The sequence below is a fragment of the Engraulis encrasicolus genome, chromosome 5 (assembly GCF_034702125.1).
Source record: "Engraulis encrasicolus isolate BLACKSEA-1 chromosome 5, IST_EnEncr_1.0, whole genome shotgun sequence".
NCBI classification, from domain to species: domain Eukaryota; kingdom Metazoa; phylum Chordata; class Actinopteri; order Clupeiformes; family Engraulidae; genus Engraulis; species Engraulis encrasicolus.
In genome coordinates this window covers 21,638,192-21,656,286 of record NC_085861.1, presented here as the reverse complement: position 1 = coordinate 21,656,286, position 18,095 = coordinate 21,638,192, and the positions used below count along the sequence as shown (strand labels likewise).

Here is an 18,095-nt window from a genome sequence, read left to right as displayed (position 1 = left end):
AATAAGGCCATGCATGAAGAGAAACAAGTTCCTGAAGAATACACCCTACAGCCAAACCAGTTCCATAGGAGCTACTATTGAATTGAAGTTAACAGGCCAATAAGTTCAAATACCTGCCCCTTCAAACTTTGAAGGGACAGGTATGTGAACTTATCTTACCCCAATAATAGGAACATGTAATGGGTCTACAAGGAGTACATATAAACCTTTTCTTCACTATGTGCACACTACTTCATACGTAGTTGAAATCTTATTGAAAACAATAATATTCTATAATATTCCAAAGGTCTTTTGATTGAATGTGTCTCTGCTGTTTCCTAACTAATATGCTTATGTTATAAATACAGTCTTAAACATTAAAACAAAACTAATCTTGAATATAAAAATCTTTCCGTATGTTTGGGAATATGTTTATTTCTTCTGGGGTCAAATTGACCCTGAGGATAATAGATGTTACTATCCTTGATAAACAAATTTGTTTTTCTTTTCAAATGTTGTAAATAACAGAAATTCATATTTAGGAAGTATATGAAGCAACTGAAATCCCAAAGATATCTGTTAACCTGTTTTAGATGAATCACTGATATTTTATCGCTATTTTGCACATTTTCGCCTAGTCATGGGTTCGTTTTTTGGTGTGTGGGGGTGCTAGGATATATTTTTAGGACTTTTATATCACCAACATTAAATATCTGAGACATAAGTGTGTCAAAGTTTTTGTTTCTACTGATTTTGTAGACATTTTAGTGGCTGTGGTGGTCAAATTGACCTCAAAGATCACAGATGTTAGGTTTAAGAGAATAATGGGTTAAGAATAATGATGAGAATAATGCCTTAAAACCTGTATGAGCCTGTACTGTGAGAAAAAGTAATTGCCCCCTGAACCTTATAACTTGTTGTACCACTTCCAGCAGCAACAATTTTAGTCAAGTGTTTACAAGAACTGACGAGCAGTCTTGCATATAGCACTAGCAATGGACGGATTTTTACCAACTCTTCTTTGCAGAATTGTTTTAATATCAGCTACAGTGGATGGATCTCTCTAGGTCGTCCTCAGACGAGCCTTCATCGTTGCTTCAGTCATCCCGATTCTCCATACATGTTTTCAGTTCGCTGGTACTCTGGGCCCCTGCGTCCTTCTTGAGTATGTCCACATAGGCCTATGTAAGTGTGGGACGTACTCCCACAGCACCAGTTTGTTGGCTGGCAGTTATGGGTACCTTTGGCAGTGCATGAAGACAAATGAATGGTTACAAATGGATGGCTGGACATTATCCTTCAGGATTTGTGTGTAAAGAGCCAAATTCATGCTTACTTCAATCATAGCTGGTCATCCATGTCCCGAGGCAGCAAAACAGCCCCAAAGCATGAAACTCCCACCACCATGTTTCACTGTTTACATGGCGCTCTTTTTATCAAATGCAGTGTTCATTTCACACCAGATGTTAAAGGACGCTCTCCTTTCAAAAAGTTTAACTTTTGTAACATCTGTCTCCATAATATTTTCTCAGAAGCTTTGTATGCATTGTCGATATGTTTTTAGCAAATTTGAGACAAGCCTTGATGCTTTCCTTGTCAGATTTGGTTTTGGCTTTGGAACTCTGATATGCATGCAATGTTTGCCTAGTCGCTATCTTATGGTTGAGTCATGAACCCTTTGATTTTATGGGGTTATTAACACCTCCTGTTGGTAAGATGTTGTTTTGTGTTCCTTTCTGAACTCTTGGATCCACCGTCACTGTCTTCTTTTGGTAATTTTGCTCCAATGATTTAGAAATGACTTTGTGACCTTATACAATCTGAGATATGTCAATCATTTTTTTTAATATAATCCGCTCCTGAATGTTGATGGATCACCTTACCTTACCTTCCTTACCTTACCTTTCCTTTCCGATAACATTTGTTCCCACTCAAAATTAATTTTACTCTATGGTCAATGTAACATTTTCACAGTTAATTTGTTGTAAATACACTACAATCTCCATTCTCCACTTATTTTAAAAAGAATGATTTGGTTCCAGAGGAAAACTGTCTGTGTGTAAACGAAAGGCACAAACAAAGGGAAAGGGCTTCATTTTTTTAAATGTGTAGGCCTAAACAGCATGTTGGAGTTGGGACATTTTCCCGGTGGTCCGGCAGTCATGAGGGCTGATGCTGGGTTTTTTTGTGCTTGTTTATTTCAACTTTTCCAGTAGAGACCCCGTAGAGACCTTAGATGAGCCCATGGTAATTATATGGGGGTAGGAGAAAGGGGCTGATGTATGCCGAAAACGCCTAGGCCAGTTTGTGGTCCCAGTCCAGCCCTGACAGTATTCAACACGATGGGAAAAAAGAGACTTTATAGAGAGCTATTGGACATGCAGGAGCACATACTGTATGTCTGATACATAATAATGTTATTTTTTATTAATAATATGTTTTATTAATAATATATTTATATGTTTAGTTCAAGCTGCACATTGAAGACTGGTCAAACGCAATTTAAAACTTCTGTGTTAACTCTGTTACGTAGATTTTTAACAATAAAGTTTGACTTGACTTGACTTGAATAAATTCAATACATTAAAATTTGAGTATTTTAACTCTTGTCTTGCGTGGAAGAGCTTTATGTAAGCTGTACAACTCTCTTAACAGTGTGGAAAGGACTGAAGGCTGAAACCATTTAAATGCAAAAATATCAAATGAACTTTTGGCATCTGTTTATTTTCCTGAGAACAAACAACAATAAAAAACAGACGACATAACATACAACCATACAACAAAGAGGTGTGGTGGATTATGGGTGTGTTTCCACATTTGCGCAGCTGGTGATTTTGTAGAGAGTGACAGCTATAATCCACATAACTTCCTGGAAAAAAGCAAACAAAAAATAGATGTTAGTGCATTATAATTAAACAAGTGCCTCTTGTAGGCTACTGTATCTGCACAATGTATATAATTCACAGCACAGCTGCACTGGACACTCAACTCAAATTCAACTTCTGTTGAACCTGAAGACATGAAAAAAGCATTGCGATCGCTAGTGGTTCTTAACCTGGTGGGTGTGGCAGAAATTCCAGGGGGTCCGCGGAGTTTTGTTTGTGTTGAGATTGTGACCAAAATTCTGCTACATTATAATTCGGCTAGGCCAAATCAAAACCAAATTAAAACATGTTTTGGTCCACATTTAAAGTCATTATCATTGCAATTAATCAATTAAATATTTTTTAGTGAGTATGCACATGTAGAAGTTTGGGTTGGGAATCTTGGTCACAGGTAAGAGGGTGAAAAAAAGATGAAGAACCGCTGGCCTACGTAAAACCAGGGGGTGTTCACTCACGGAACTAGCTACTAGCCACAACTGGCTAACCCTAATCCTAAGTGCAAAATGAATGGGTGTCAATGGAGTTTTCTACCATTATAATTTTTGTGATTTTTTATATTTTTTTGTCTTGAAATATTAATATTCAGTTCGAAGCTAGAAATAATAAGACCCCATTTGAGTAGCGTTTCGATTATTTTGCGCCACTAGATTATTATAAACTGGGTCACAAAGCTCAATTTGTATGAGGCCAAACCCATAAACATTAGCAGGATGCTAGCGAGTACAGGTCGAAATCTTCTAACCTGCTGTAAAACTAAATACCTGAACAATTTGTCAATACAGCCTATTGTTAAACAGCAGTCATAGTGCTTACCAGGAATGTTTTGTTGATGATATTTGTGACTGGAAATCGCAGTAGCAATGTATTTAGCATATGGGTTCCCCCTTTCCATTCCATACATTTTCCCACATGAAGGACTTACCGACGCTCGCCAACTAGTGGACACTCCATAGGAACTGCAGTATGCATGCAAAGCTAACTGGCTACAATGGGAACCAATCAGTGTGAACATTCTCCCTGTTAGAGATTCTCTGGTAAAACGGTCAGGAGTTAACGCGGAAAAGTCTTCTTTTTTTTTTTTTAAAGGTACACTGTACAGGAAATGGTCAAAAAAGGTACTGCATATGCTGCTCATTGATACTGGGTTGCCTATTGCCAAATTTGATCTTTTCATGAAAGTTTACCAAGTAATAAACTAATATTTTCTAGTATGGCCCCAGTACAGTCATTTTTGCAGCTAAAAATGGCTATTTCTGGACATTCAAAATGACGGACCATGGAGAAGATCCCCCTTTTCAAGTATGAAAAGTGCAATTTTTCCCAGTCATAATGAATACTTAGAATTTGGTGGTGGTGGTAAGTATTTATGAAAAAGGTAACATTAGTGAATGGGTAGCATGAATTCTGGAAATAAACTAAACTAACTACTAAAAATCTTACACAGTGTACCTTTAAGTAATTTAACTTAGTGACTTAAATTAGTAACTTAATTTATTGGACTGTGCTGCCCTAACAGCTTATGGACCCAGATGAGATGACCAGACTCTATAGGCCATATTGTGTTTTATGAGTCTTTAATGTGCGTTTACATGTGGATTGTGGAGAAGAAGTGTCATGCAAGACAAATATCTGTGCAAACAGACAATAAAGTTGATCTTATCTTATCTACTTATACTTTTTAATATTTTTAGGGACTTTTTATGCCTTTATTGACAGGACAATATGAGATGCTGACAGGAAGTGAGTGGGAGAGAGAGATGGGGGAGGATTGGGAAATGACGCCGGCCAGACTCGAAACGGGTCCCCCATACTTTCATGTAGCATTTCTAATAACGAAAAACCAGAGGAATAATCCTCAATGTAGTCCTTACATTCCCTCTGGTTGTGCTTTGTCCACGAAAGCGCAGATTGCCTGGTCTCTGTCCAGCAGCTGCTGTTTTAGCTTCTGAATGTCTTCCTGGGCCTTCACCTTCTCAGCCTCCTGGGCCTCTGGAAGGGGAAAAAAGAGAGGGAGGTATCCTGAGGGGTGTTGATGTCTCATATCATATTTATAGTCTCTTATCACACGCCTCTTACGTATTATATAGCACATCTCAATAGTGTCCAAATTACAGCACCCCAATAATACAAAAACACACGCGCGCGCACACAAACACACGCACACACACACACACGCGTCACACTGTTTCACAGTTAAAAAGTTTACCTCTCAGTTTTTCCAAAATATCAGTGAGTTTAGCTCTCTGGTTCTCTTTCTCCTGCTGTAAAAATAAATAAAAAGATAGACATGTTTTAATTAAAAGGGGAGTGATTAACCGGTGCTCTCCCTCCATGGCTGCGGTATCCTGAGCATGGTACCGTCCCACCGCACTGCTCCCTTTCGGGCGGCATTGGGGGCTGCCCCCTTGCATGGGTGAGGCATACAGGGTATGTGCAATTTCGTTGTGTGCAGTGTGCTGTGTTCACTTTTGCTATGGAGTGCTGTGTCACAATGACAATGTCTTCCAGTTGGGCTTTCACTTTTTTTCTTTCACTATGAACTGTTCAGTAAAGGTGTCAATGTATTGGAGTGTGTCAGTAATGTCCGAAGTGTAACTTTATCTTATGGGTTCAGTTACAACCTGCCTCTATTGTTGCTGTATGCTCATTCACTCCTGAGGTTTGATTTCCTGTCACCCGTCTGACCTGCCAGGCAAACTTTCACTGTATATACTGTATGCAAGCTCCTAGATCGGAGAACGGAATATACGCACACTATATATTACCAAAAAGTATTCGCTAAGCTGCCTAGACTCACACATAAACTTAACTGCCATCCCATTCCTAACTCCTCTGATATCGGCCCACTTTTTGCAGCTATTACAGCTTCAACTCTTCTGGGAATTAAGGCTCTCCACAATGTTGAGGAGTGTATTAATTGGATTTTTTTTTACCAAAAGCACATTGTTGAGGTCACACACTGATGTTGGTCAAGAAGGCCTGGCTCTCAGTCGCTGCTCTAATCCATATGAAATGTGTTCAGGTTAGGATTCTGTGCAGGAAGGCAGAGAATGCGCACACATCAGTGGCACAGGTGCTGGACAAAATAAAATAACTGAAGTAAATAATAAATGTTCGCAACACTGTTAATGCTCCCAGTTGTGTACTACAGATGGGGTCGCCGGCGGGCCTATTCACTATTTGCTGAAAATGCTCAACTACATCATACCAACATTGCTATGACTATGAATAGAGCCTTAAGTAACAGATTAAGACATAGCCATTACAGTTTTGGTGACAGTAAGGTTATAACATAGGCGCTGCGCTAAGGTGTTAATGGCACAACGTTTCTCAGAGAAGAACTACGGTCCGAAACGTTGTGCCATTAAACAACTAGGATTCTGTGCAGGCCAGTTAAGTTCATCCATGCCATACTCTTTCATCCATGTAATAGTATGGACCATGCTTTGGGGACAGTCATGTTGGTAGAGGAAGGGGTGCGCTGCAAACTTTTCCCACAACATAAGTAGATGTATGACGTTCGTTATGTCTTAGAGTTAAATCAATTCTTAACGTGTAAAAGTGTTTATCTTTTATCTGACATGTTTTGACGGTGAGACGTCCGTGTGACATGCTTTGAAAACAGCTGATGTTGAGTTGTGACCTTCCTGACAATATTGACAGGTTGGTCACATAATCTTGCTGTTAAGAGTTGTGGTCTCAGGATGGTGGTCCAGGGTGAACCACAACTCTAACAGCAAGAGGTGTGACCAAACTGTCAATATTGACAGTAAGGTCACACCGCCAGAACATCAGCTGTTTTAAAGCACGTCACACATCAACATCCATGTGACCCTCTGAAGAACACGGAAATCTCCGAAACATGTCAGGTAAAAAAAAAAAATCTTTCACATGTCTGAAATAAAAGACACTTTAAGAATTGTTCCCACAACGTTGGGAGCATGGAATTGTCCAAAATGTTTTGGCATCTGACCGTGACCACCTGTAAACAGTGGACCTATATACATTATTCTCACTCATGCATGACACTTCCCCCCTGGACACTTGATGGGTTCTCTCTAATATATGCGGACTCCCGTCCTCCCTTGCTCACTTGCCTGCTTGTGACGGAACTGACGACTTCTCAACATCTCGCAAAAGCGCACTTCTAATGTAATTTCCTCATTTGCAATCGGGATGGTGAATGAAGAATAGTCCCCCAAAAGTTGTTGTGGCTAGGCTGACAGCAGGTAAAACATTATTGTTTCCTCCACAGAGGCGGGGTGTCAGTGAAATGCCAGGCCACAAGCACAGACCGAGGACGGGAGTCTGCATATTGGAAAGACCCCCATTCATTCGTGGTTTTCTCAATTAATAACAATCTAATGGAAATATGATGTAGTCCCCCTTTCATGTTGCCTCCCTGAACGAGCTGGGTCGTAACAAGAGGCCTTGAAGAGGTACGAAGAAACAATGAAATGGAAAAGTGTTTTTGTGGACTAACAATACTGTATTATTAAGACTTGGCGGGCAAGATTCAGAAGTTATAGTCCAGTGCCACATATTGCAAATTGCCGACCAAGTTTTAATTTTTTGTGGTCTCTTTCCACTTTATTTGATAGGACAGTGTGAGAGGTGGACAGGAAGCGAATTGGGAGAGAGACGGGGAGGGGTCGGCAAAGGAATCGAACCCGGGTCAGCTGCATGGCAGGCGAGTGCCCTACTGGCTGGCCACGGCAGGGCCAACTGACCTAGTTTTACCTGTCAAATTGGGGCATTTGGAGGGGGAAAACAGGTCACTTGGAATCTGCGGCACTGAATTGTAGCTTCTGAATCCAGTTGCCCATCACTTTTTTTGTTTTGGTGTATGGGCAGCCCTTGAGGAGGCTGGTGGATCTTTGCTCTGAGGTACATCAGTGGTTCTCAACCTTCTTGTTTTGACCGTGAGACTTCTGTCTTCATCAGAAGGTCACTTGGATGTTAAAGAGTGACATGCTTTGAAAACAGCTGATATTGAATTGTGACCTTCTTGTCAGAATATTGACAGATTGGTCAGATAATCTTGGCCTCAGGATGGTGGTCCAGGGTGAACAGGGATGGGGGGCATACATGCTGTCTCACACCTGGACCTTTTGTTTTGGTGTATGGGCAGCCCTTGAGGAGGCTGGTGGATCTTTGCTCTGAGGTACTACATCAGTGGTTCTCAACCTTCTTTGAAAAACACCCCCTTGACCTCGTCATAAGCCCCCCAGTGCCAGATTGATGTCATTATGTCAACCCCCTTAGTATTAAAAACTAAAATGGACATGAGTTGACCCCAATGGCAACTACGCAGCACCCCCTCTCAGCTGTATCCTTCTCAATGCCCCCACCCCCCCCTCTCCACTAGCGCCCCTGCTGAGAAGCGCTACATCTACCTTTCATGGGGCCATGATTTCAACTGGCACCCCTGCACATGTACTGCACTCTAGCACTGTGTTCAGTCACAATGCCCCCACATGATAACATGAATTCACAAGTTAACATGAATTCACACATGATAACATGAATTCACAAGTTAACATGAATTCACAGAATTTTGTGAAATGAACAAGGGCTCTTGGAGCAATACAATCAGTGACTACATACAAATATATAGAAAGTATACTTCTGTAACCCCAACACAGAATTTAGGCAAAATCTGTGAAATTGCTACAAATTTTGTGTTCATTTCACGGTCTTATGTAATGTATGTGAAACCAGTTGGATAAAAACTAGGTCAATACAACATTATATTCTAGACCCTCAGTTGTATTCTCCAGGTTGAATTTCTCTTCCTCGTCAGACAGAAATGTTCAGCACACCACCGTAAGCAAGACAGCCAGGTGTCAGGTTACCAGGCCCGCTGACAGAGGGGGACAAATGGGTATGTTGTCCTGGGCCCAGAGAGACAGGGGGACCAGAATTGGGTCCCCATTCTATTGTATGTATTGGGTAGGGGGGCCCTTTCAAATGACTTTGTCCTGGGCCCAGCAAAAGCTGTCAGCGGCACTGCAGGTTACTAATAATGAATAAAGACGTGCACAGTAACGTCACTGCTGAGCCTTTGCCTTGTAAAGAAAGGTGTGGTAGGATACGTATAGGCAGCTTGAGCTTGTAGGCTACATTTGCACCGGTATGCGTGCCGGCCCGGCGCTGTGGCATGCTGAAGTTGAAATGACATCAAAACAAAGACGTTGTTGATATGCTATACCTTCTCTGCTCTGCAGGTCTCTATGCTTTTCTGCGAGTCAGCCGTGTCCTTGTCCACCTGCTCCATCTGCTTGGCCAGTTGGTCTTCGCTGTCCCCGAGATTATTGTGCTCTCGCTGGACGTCGCTCACCTGTGCCTTGAGGGCCCAGATCTCGTTCTGTTTCACCTTCTCCAGCTCCTTGGCAAGCTTGACACGGGCAGTGTTGGTCTGGATGGACAACTCCTGAATGGCAGCCTGGTACACCATGAAGGCCAGCAGAGAGAACGACAAGAAACACAAAACCACCAAACTTCTCATCGTCAGCGAACGAGCAAGCGGATGCTGAGAGGAAGGGGATTTGACTGTAAGATTGTCAACAGGCTCTCTCTCTCTTTCTCTTTCTCTTTTGCTCTCTCTCTCTCTCTCTGTATCTATCTCTCTCTCTCTCTCTCTGGCTGTCTTTTTATATCTATCGCTATGACAGGTTGTCCTTATTATATTGTCGCTGGTACATAAAGAGTTCTCTTCTCTTCTGTGTCTACTCTGTTCCCTTACCTAGCTTGATCCACCTGCCAGACGGGTAGTAAGCACAACATTGTAGCAAGCCACTCACAATGCTCCTCCCTCTGCCAAGCCCTTTTGATAAACAAACAGAGGGAGGGAGGGAGGCTACGAGTTTTAAAGAGGTGTCACATTTTTTTTTTGAGAGGGGGATAGATAGCCACTTCAACTGGGAAGTCGGTAGGGCCTATTTATTCCATTCCATATTCATATAATTATATTGATCAGCCAAAGAATAAAAAATAAACACATCACACCCATTCTTAATTCTTAGTTTCTTAATGTTACTGCTGCTGCAGTCCACTCATTTGTCTGCAGTAAAAGTTGAGAAAGCCTCATTTAGGGAACCCAAAAGTGGGGATGCCAATGCATCACTGCATCCCCCTTTACTGCACCTACCATATGGAGGGAGGTAGTAGCCTGGTATGACCCGCCCATAATACATAATTTCATTCATATAATATGAATGAAAAGAAGTATTATGGGCGTGTCATACTGTACCAGGCTAGGGAGGCAGCCAGTGAAAAACTAAACAGAAAAAAATGACATGGCCATCTCCGTTCTACCACTGACTATTATGCCCGGTAAATTGTCCTTGAGTATCTTGAAAGGTGCTCCAAATAAAATGTATTTTTTATTATTATTATCTCATGGATATGAGATAATTGTGTTATACACAATTAGGCCTACCTATACTAACCAATAGGCTACTAACCTATTTGAGCTGCTGCCATCTGGCAGTAGAATCAGATATATGATATATTGGTAGATATATTGGTAGTTCTGCAACCAATGAATAGTTTTTATATCTACTTTTTGAAATATATATTTTTTATTATTTTATATATATACATATATTTCTTTGCCTCAATCAACAAGGAATGCTCAATTTCGTTGAGTGTGTCACACTGACAAATAAAAAATATTCTATTCTATTCTATTCTATTCTATTATATTCTATAAGACATGATAACATTGTACATACAGAAAATTGTTTGGATTATGTTCGGATTAAGTGAATTAATTGTGTAGCTCTTTTGATTGCTGCCCTCCCATGGTTCAACATCATTCTGTTACTGTGGCCGGTAGCTGTGGCCAAGCGTTAAGGGAGCTGGTCTAGGGTTCAGAGGGTTAGCCTCGCCCTCGCCCTGCCGCACCTCCCCTACCTTATAACCTCTCCACAACACCGTGCCCGGATCTGCCTAATCCCTATTCCTCCCTCTTCCTTTCATCTGTGTGTAACCAGCCCTGGCAGGGGAGGGGATCCCCTACTGTAGGTGGTCGTTGGTCTCTTCCTTACTACATGTTTTCTTCTCACACTATACTGCATTTTCCCCCAAAAAAATCCTAAATCTTGAATCAAGTGAAAAGTGAGTTTTTCCTCACCCCTGTTGCCACCAGGGGCCACATCTGAGTGCCTTGTTCCTTCTGACCATATGCAACGTGTTTTTTGATCTTGTATGAATTGTGCTATACAAATACAGTTATTATTATTATTAGCTGTTCGAATTCAACCATCACCACTGTGTGTGGGTCTAAGTCACCTAACTTGTCATTGCTCTAACTCTATCTGTAACCAATCTTCTGCTAAGTTGCTTGGAAGACAACACATCAGATAGGCTTGGAAAAAGTAGGTAAATGGTGAAGGACTTACATCTTTAAAGAACCTATCAGACCCTCTGCATGGCGAATTTGAGCCCTTACCCTCAGGGAGGCGCTTTAGGGTACCAAATGCCACTAGAAACATATACGTACAAGCAATCATTTGTCCTAAATGCAGTTCATATGATAAACAAAGTGGGATTTATTTCTTAGATGAGTCCTAAATGACCAGTATTTTATGTATGTAATCATCTATTTATTGGAGTGGTATTGCTTGTGATGTTTTACTTTTTGCATTCTTATATTTCACTTATTTATTCATCTTAGCATGGTATTCTCCTGATTATTTCTGTTCGAGATGGAGTGTCTGTCTTGAAAGTGTAATGCCTCTAAATGTGTAATGTATAACCTGTCCTATCATATGTGTCTTATATATATGGTGAAACTGAAGACAAGTTTCCACAACTGCGTACGATAAAGATTCATTCAATAAAGATTAATTCATTCATTCAATAAAGATTCATTCATTCATTCATTCATTCATTCATTCATTCATTCATTCATTCATTCATTCATTCATTCACTGAATGAGCAGAAAATACAAAGGATGATTGGCTAGGAATGAAGACATTTCAATTAACTAAATTGTTTGGTGTTTATACAATGCATTGATGTAAAACCAATATCCATTTTTTAATTAAGTAAAGCCAACAATTTTTGTTATTATATATACAGTATATAATCTATAGGCCTATATACACACATATACGGTATGTCCTTTTCCACCTACTCCATCTGCTGGCTCTTAGATGATTTACCTCTCCACTTAACCTGGTGTACTGCTGAACCAGCTCCTCAGTATACCCCTCTGTTACTTTCTGGGCCCAGATCTGGTTCTGTTTTACCCTAGCTCTCCTTTCTGGGCCCAGATCTGGTTCTGTTTTACCATAGCTCTCCTTTGCGAGCTAGATGCGAGTGGTGTTGGAGCGGATGGATACCTCCTGAAGGCCAGCCTGGTACTCTTGCCACAGCCTTCTCCAGACTTTATGCATTGACAATTAATCTTTTTTTTTCATTTCTGTGCATTTATCAGTAGATGAGTATTGTTGTATTAAACACAACTAGCCTACGCCACACATTACTCGATGGACAAGAAGTACAACGAATTACAATAAATTACAACCAACAAATGTGTTCTTAAACTCGCACTTCCTGTTGTGGCACATTTCTGCATTTCTTTTATTTTCTTGATGCACAAAAAAAACTCCTCCTTGGCCCAGGGAGAGGGGGGCTCCAGGGTCCTCATTTAATTTTACTGTATGTTTTGGGTGTGTGGGGACTTTCAGATGACTTGTCCCGGGCTGGGCCACAGCTGGCAGCTGCCCTGGCTTGGCCATGCGGCAGACCCGGGTTGGATGCCTGGCCCGGGTAATTTGCCGACCCCTACCCGTCTCTCTCCCCATTCGCTTCCTGTCCACCTCTCACACTGTCCTACATCAATTAAGTCGTAAAAAAGACAAAACAAATCTTTAAAGCTGGAGGGGCCACAGAGACATGACAAATATAGCAAAATAAGTGGAACAAAATAAATAGATGTTAGCCTATTGAAAACGGAACAAACAAGTTAATCACAAACAAATTCATCACAAGATGGCGGAGAAGCTGCGTCTTCATGAGATCTTGGTCACAGACAGAAGGAGGAGGATGACAGACACACTGGGAATGTTTTAGAGTCTTGTTGCCAAGCAGCATGCTGTTTCGAATGAGTACCATTACTTCCACGCAGGGCTGGACTGGGGGGAAAATAGGGCCCGGCACTTTTGGCCTAAAGGCCCCCCTCATAATTAGTGGTGCAGAACTGACTCACCACCATGACACCATCGTACACCCCTATTTTCAGAAATGTTTAAAAAAAAGAACAATAGCCTACTTTTTTTCAATTGGAAAATAGGGGCCCACGAGAGTGTGGGGCCCACGGGGAAAGGCTCGCTATGCCAGATGGCCAGTCCAGCCCTGCTTCTATGTAACGACCCATGTCTTCCATTACAGAGATGAAAATAAAAACTGGTAGAACTCGACGCCACAGTGCTGATTCTGATGCCGTTGTCTGCAAGAGGTTCACACACAGTGTTGCCAGATTGGGTGGTTCCCCCCCGCCCAATTTGGCTGTTTAGAATGACTGTGTGTGGGTGAAAAGGGGTGTTGGGCAGGTTTTTCTGAAGAGTTACTGTATGGTCATAGAAATCACTAGAATTAAAGGTGCACTGTGTAAGATTTTTAGTTGTTTATTTCCAGAATTCATGCTGCCCATTCACAAATGTACCTTTTTCATGAATACTTACCACCACCATCAAATTCAAAGTATTCATTCTGACTGGGAAAATTGCACTTTTCATACATGAAAAGGGGGATCTTCTCCATTGTCTGCCATTTTGAATGTCCAGAAATAGGCATTTTTATCTGCAAAACTTAATATACTTTGGTCATACTTGTAAGAATTAGTTTATTAGTAAATATTCATAAAAAGATCAAATTTGGCAGTAGGCAGCACAGTTTCAATGAACAGCATAGTTGCAATACCTACTCTGGCCACAATCTTACACAGTACACCTTTTAAGTTCAAAATGGGAAGGATTTAATGCCCCCAGGCGGGTTTTGAGCATTTTGGGGGCAGGAAACAATCAGTCCCATCTGGCAACCCTGCACCCACAGTCGGACAACCACAGAACACTAGGCCTATAGTTGTAGCAGCGGGCAGAGGAATAACATTTCCTTTATCTATACTGTGGTATCAGGGCCGGCTCAAGGCATAAGCGAACTATGCGATGGCTGAGGGCCCCCACCTCACCAGGGGCCCCCCATCAGCAGCAAAGTTCCATGTAAAAGCCAAATCTACACCATAACCCTAGTCCTATATTTCTTTCTCATGCACCCATTACTGCCACAATGGAAACAGGAGCCAACGCCATATGTCATGTACCCCTTTTAATTGTAAAACCCCTAAATTACTTTTTATTCTTCAAGAAGTTCAGTGCATGATGTGTACATGATCTACAGACAGCCTACCAATGTCCTTAGTTCGCAACCCTCACTCCTGCATAAATAAAGCTCATGAAGTATCTGATGCTGAGTAGGTGGTGGTATGGGTGGGGGGGGGGGGGGGGGGGGGGGGGGGGGCGGGGGGGGGGGGTTGAAATTTTGCTTAGGGCCCCAAAAAGGCTTGGGTCGGCCCTGTGTGGTATGTAGTCTGCTGCTTTTGTTTTCATCCATGTTGCCAAATGTTGTTTCTGCGCTTTATGACTCCTAATGGGCAACGTTAGCTATGAAGCGAACTCAGTTTAGCTGCAGGCAACTTTCCATAATCACCTCTTCGGAACGAGAGTCACCTGTGGCTCTGCAGCATTCCTCAACGTTGTATTTTCACCAGCTTGTGCCCTGGAATGGATTTCAGGTTGAATACTGTGTGCCATATATTTGTTTGGAATGGAGGGGCATTTTGACATTGGTCTATAGCAGTGTTTCTCAACAGGGGTGCCGGGGCACCCTGGGGTGCCGCGGGCTCTCCTCAGGGGTGCCGCGGAAACGTGGCTGATTAATAAATTATGTAATATAATACATATTTGTCTAAATTGGTAAGTTAATGCTAGTCAGTGGACTTCAGTGACTTCAGTCAGTGGTCATCTTCCATCTGCCATTTACACACAATAAAGGTCACCCCAGTCAGCTGCAACTTCGAATGTAGGTCGTGTGATGTCTCTAAATGGGTTACTTTTCTAAGCTTTTGTGGTATCGGATACGATGCCATGTTACGGCTTGTTGGTTTGGGGTGCCTTGAAATTTTTCATGAATTGAAAGGGTGCCTCGCCTAAAAAAAAGGTTGAGAAACACTGGTCTATAGTATGATAAACCAGACTAAATGTGAGATTAAATGTGTAATTTAGTCTGGCCCCGATGAATGACACATTGGAAGATTGTTGATGGAAACAACCCATTGTTTTTCAAACTGTGTCTGTGCCTATTGGCCAACGCTTTGTCAACACTCCCTGAAAACCCCGTCCAATTTGCATTCAAAGATTAAAAACAAATCAAAACAACTCTCCTGCGTTGTGATTGGTTTGCCAGATTCAGGGCATTGGGGAATTGTCCAAGGCTAGACCCACTCGCAGGCAAAAATAATTTTGTGCACTGGCGGGTGGGGCTAGTTTACTAGGCTAATTCGTCTACTTTTCCTGAAATCAAAAAAAAAAAATTGACACATCACAAAGAACCATCTTCTCATCTTATCCATCATATCATCTAATGAGTATGTTGATGCTCAGCCAGCATATGCATTACATTATCTGGTACTTTTATCCAAAGCAATTTATATTTATTTACAGGGTATTGGTTACAGTCCCTGAGGCAATGTGGGGTTTGGTGCCTTGCTCAAGTGCACTTCAGGCATGGATGGAGGTACCAGGGAGAGGTAAGGGTGGGATGTGAACCGGTGACCCTCTGACCTCAATGTTACCTTTTTCATCAATAATGAATACTATTATTTATCATGACTGGGAAAATTGCATTTTTCATATATGAAAAGGGTGGTCTTCTCCATCGTCCGCCATTTTGAATTTCCTGAAATATTTGACATTTTTAACTGCAAAATATACATCAATTTTGGCAGTAGAAAGTTTTAATGAGCAGCATAGTTGCAATACCTACTCGCCACCATCCTGCACAGAGCGCCTTTAAAGCACTGAATATGACACCGTATCATCACCAACACAGCAACCTCAGGTGATTCGCCTCACCTTATCTGGAAGTTAGTCTGCTGTTACCCAGCAACATTCCTAAAGACGTTGTCCTGCCTGTTTCACCATACTGAAACGCTTCTACAACAATGGCATGAAGGAATGAGAGCACTTTATCTATTGGCAGTTGCCCCACTTTTTGCCGACTGGCAATGAAGACTTTTTGTTGTCATCACACTGTCACCACTTCCTATAATAAGAGGCAAGGCCACAGAGGTGGAAATTTGGATATTACTGTAACCCATTACATTTAAGCCTGATGCTGCATATACGCTGCATTGACATAGGCGCCTGTAGCTGCATGGACACTGCACTCAGGCTCATGAGATTTGAGTGTTACATTAGAAAAGTGGGTATGTGAGAGCTGAATGAACAAGTAATGCAAGATGAGACTCCTAGCTTTTAAATGCAACTTATTTCATGTTTCTATGTGCTTTGGAGGCTGAGATAAGTAGTTAATAGGTTTAAAGTACCTTTTCCCAAAAAGGCTTTAGATATTCAGCAGGTGTTTTTTGCAGGTGCTTTAGGCTTCAATGGGTTAAGGGCGTTAACGTGACAAGTCTTGAGTGTATAACATCAAGGGAGGCGTCCTGTGGCCTATACATGACACACGACATTCCGCAGCATTAATTCAGTGTTTTTAACCCTCCTCTTGTCTTCAGGTCCCATAGAGATACATGGCAATGCGGATAGGCAGGCTTATTGAGGGGTGGTATGCTGAAAAACAAGGGTCCAAGACCCAACTAAAGTCACTAAAACAAATATTTGTACCCAAAAGGAAGACTCACAAGACATCTAAGAGATTCAAACCAAATGTGATGGTACAAAATTGTTTTTTAGTCTTTATTACGTCATTCTAAAACACGGGTTGTACGCGACCCAAGGACCGTGGATGGTAACAGAATTTGAGGACAAGACGAAGGTTAAAAAGTCAGCCTATATGAAATACAACATAACTCTGGGCAGATCATACACATTTTGTATAGTGTGTGGAAAAAAATGTACTGCTTTTAAATATGTGCCATCATATTCTACGCGCACTGTATGTGTTATGCAGTAAATGGAATGTGTGGCATACCTTATATGAGGAAAGGGAGAACACTAGGCATGTCATTTGATATATTTTGCATAACAAAGCTCTGTGAAGACTCTAAGGGCTGACACTGTTTCAGTTTAAAAGCCGAGGACAATAGAGGAGTATTTGACATTTGTTTTATTTTTCTGATAAAAAAATCTAAAAACAGACAACATAACAGTACAATCACAAACTACAACAAATAAGTATGGCTCTTCATGGTGTGTGTGTGTGTGTGTGTGTGTGTGTGTGTGTGCGTGCGTGCGTGCGTGCGTGCGTGCGTGCGTGCGTGCGTGCGTGCGTGCGTGCGTGCGTGCGTGCGTGCGTGCGTGCGCGTGTGTGCGTGCGTGTGTGTGTTTGGAGCGGATGGTTTTGTAGAGTGGCAGCTACAATCCACACAGCTTCCTGGAAAAGAAGCAAATACAAAATTTTCATTAGTTTTATGGGTGTTACAGTGATAGTTCAATGGGCATTACAGTGAGCCTGTTTACATTACCACAATAATCAGGTTACTGGAATAAACAGGTTATTGGAGTAAAGCGTTTATTGTAGTTTACATGCAGTCTGTCGGTTGCATGTGTTCCACTGAAGCGTGTGAGACGAAAAAAAAATTCAAGGCTTGTGATTGGTTATCATTCTAGAATGTCAATACCCTGATAATAACCTGCTGGATACATGTCTTATGAAATCAGTTTATTAGCCAAAAACCTACCTGTGTGAATTGGATTCCTCATAAACAGATAGGCCTAACTGCTATAAACTGATTACTAATATAAACTGTTTATTCCATTTTTATGAGCACTTGAATAAACCGGTTACTCCGAAAACCTGATCACTAACGGTTTATTGATGTGCATATAAACGGGCTCAATGTTAGTTGAATTGGCATTAGCGTTAGTTGTATGGGCATTGTAATGTGTTGACAAGCACCCACCACTGCACACACTCTTTCTCTGTATAGGCTATTAATGATATAGATAAGGGCCTAAACCCAGCCAAAGTACATCTGTATG

At 41.5% G+C, this 18,095-nt stretch overlaps 1 protein-coding gene across 1 annotated transcript; it reads right to left on the bottom strand.

Moving 5' to 3' along the window:
- Positions 1-2,661: 2,661 nt before the first annotated feature.
- Positions 2,662-10,489, bottom strand: LOC134448386 (myosin-14-like). Its single transcript, XM_063198061.1, has 4 exons — positions 9,076-10,489; positions 5,071-5,125; positions 4,736-4,853; positions 2,662-2,848 (listed from the first exon to the last, which is right to left on the bottom strand). Exons 1-4 carry the CDS (start codon positions 9,370-9,372, stop codon positions 2,830-2,832), a joined length of 489 nt encoding a protein of 162 aa, XP_063054131.1. The 5' UTR covers positions 9,373-10,489; the 3' UTR covers positions 2,662-2,829.
- Between the last annotated feature and the right edge of the window lie 7,606 nt (positions 10,490-18,095).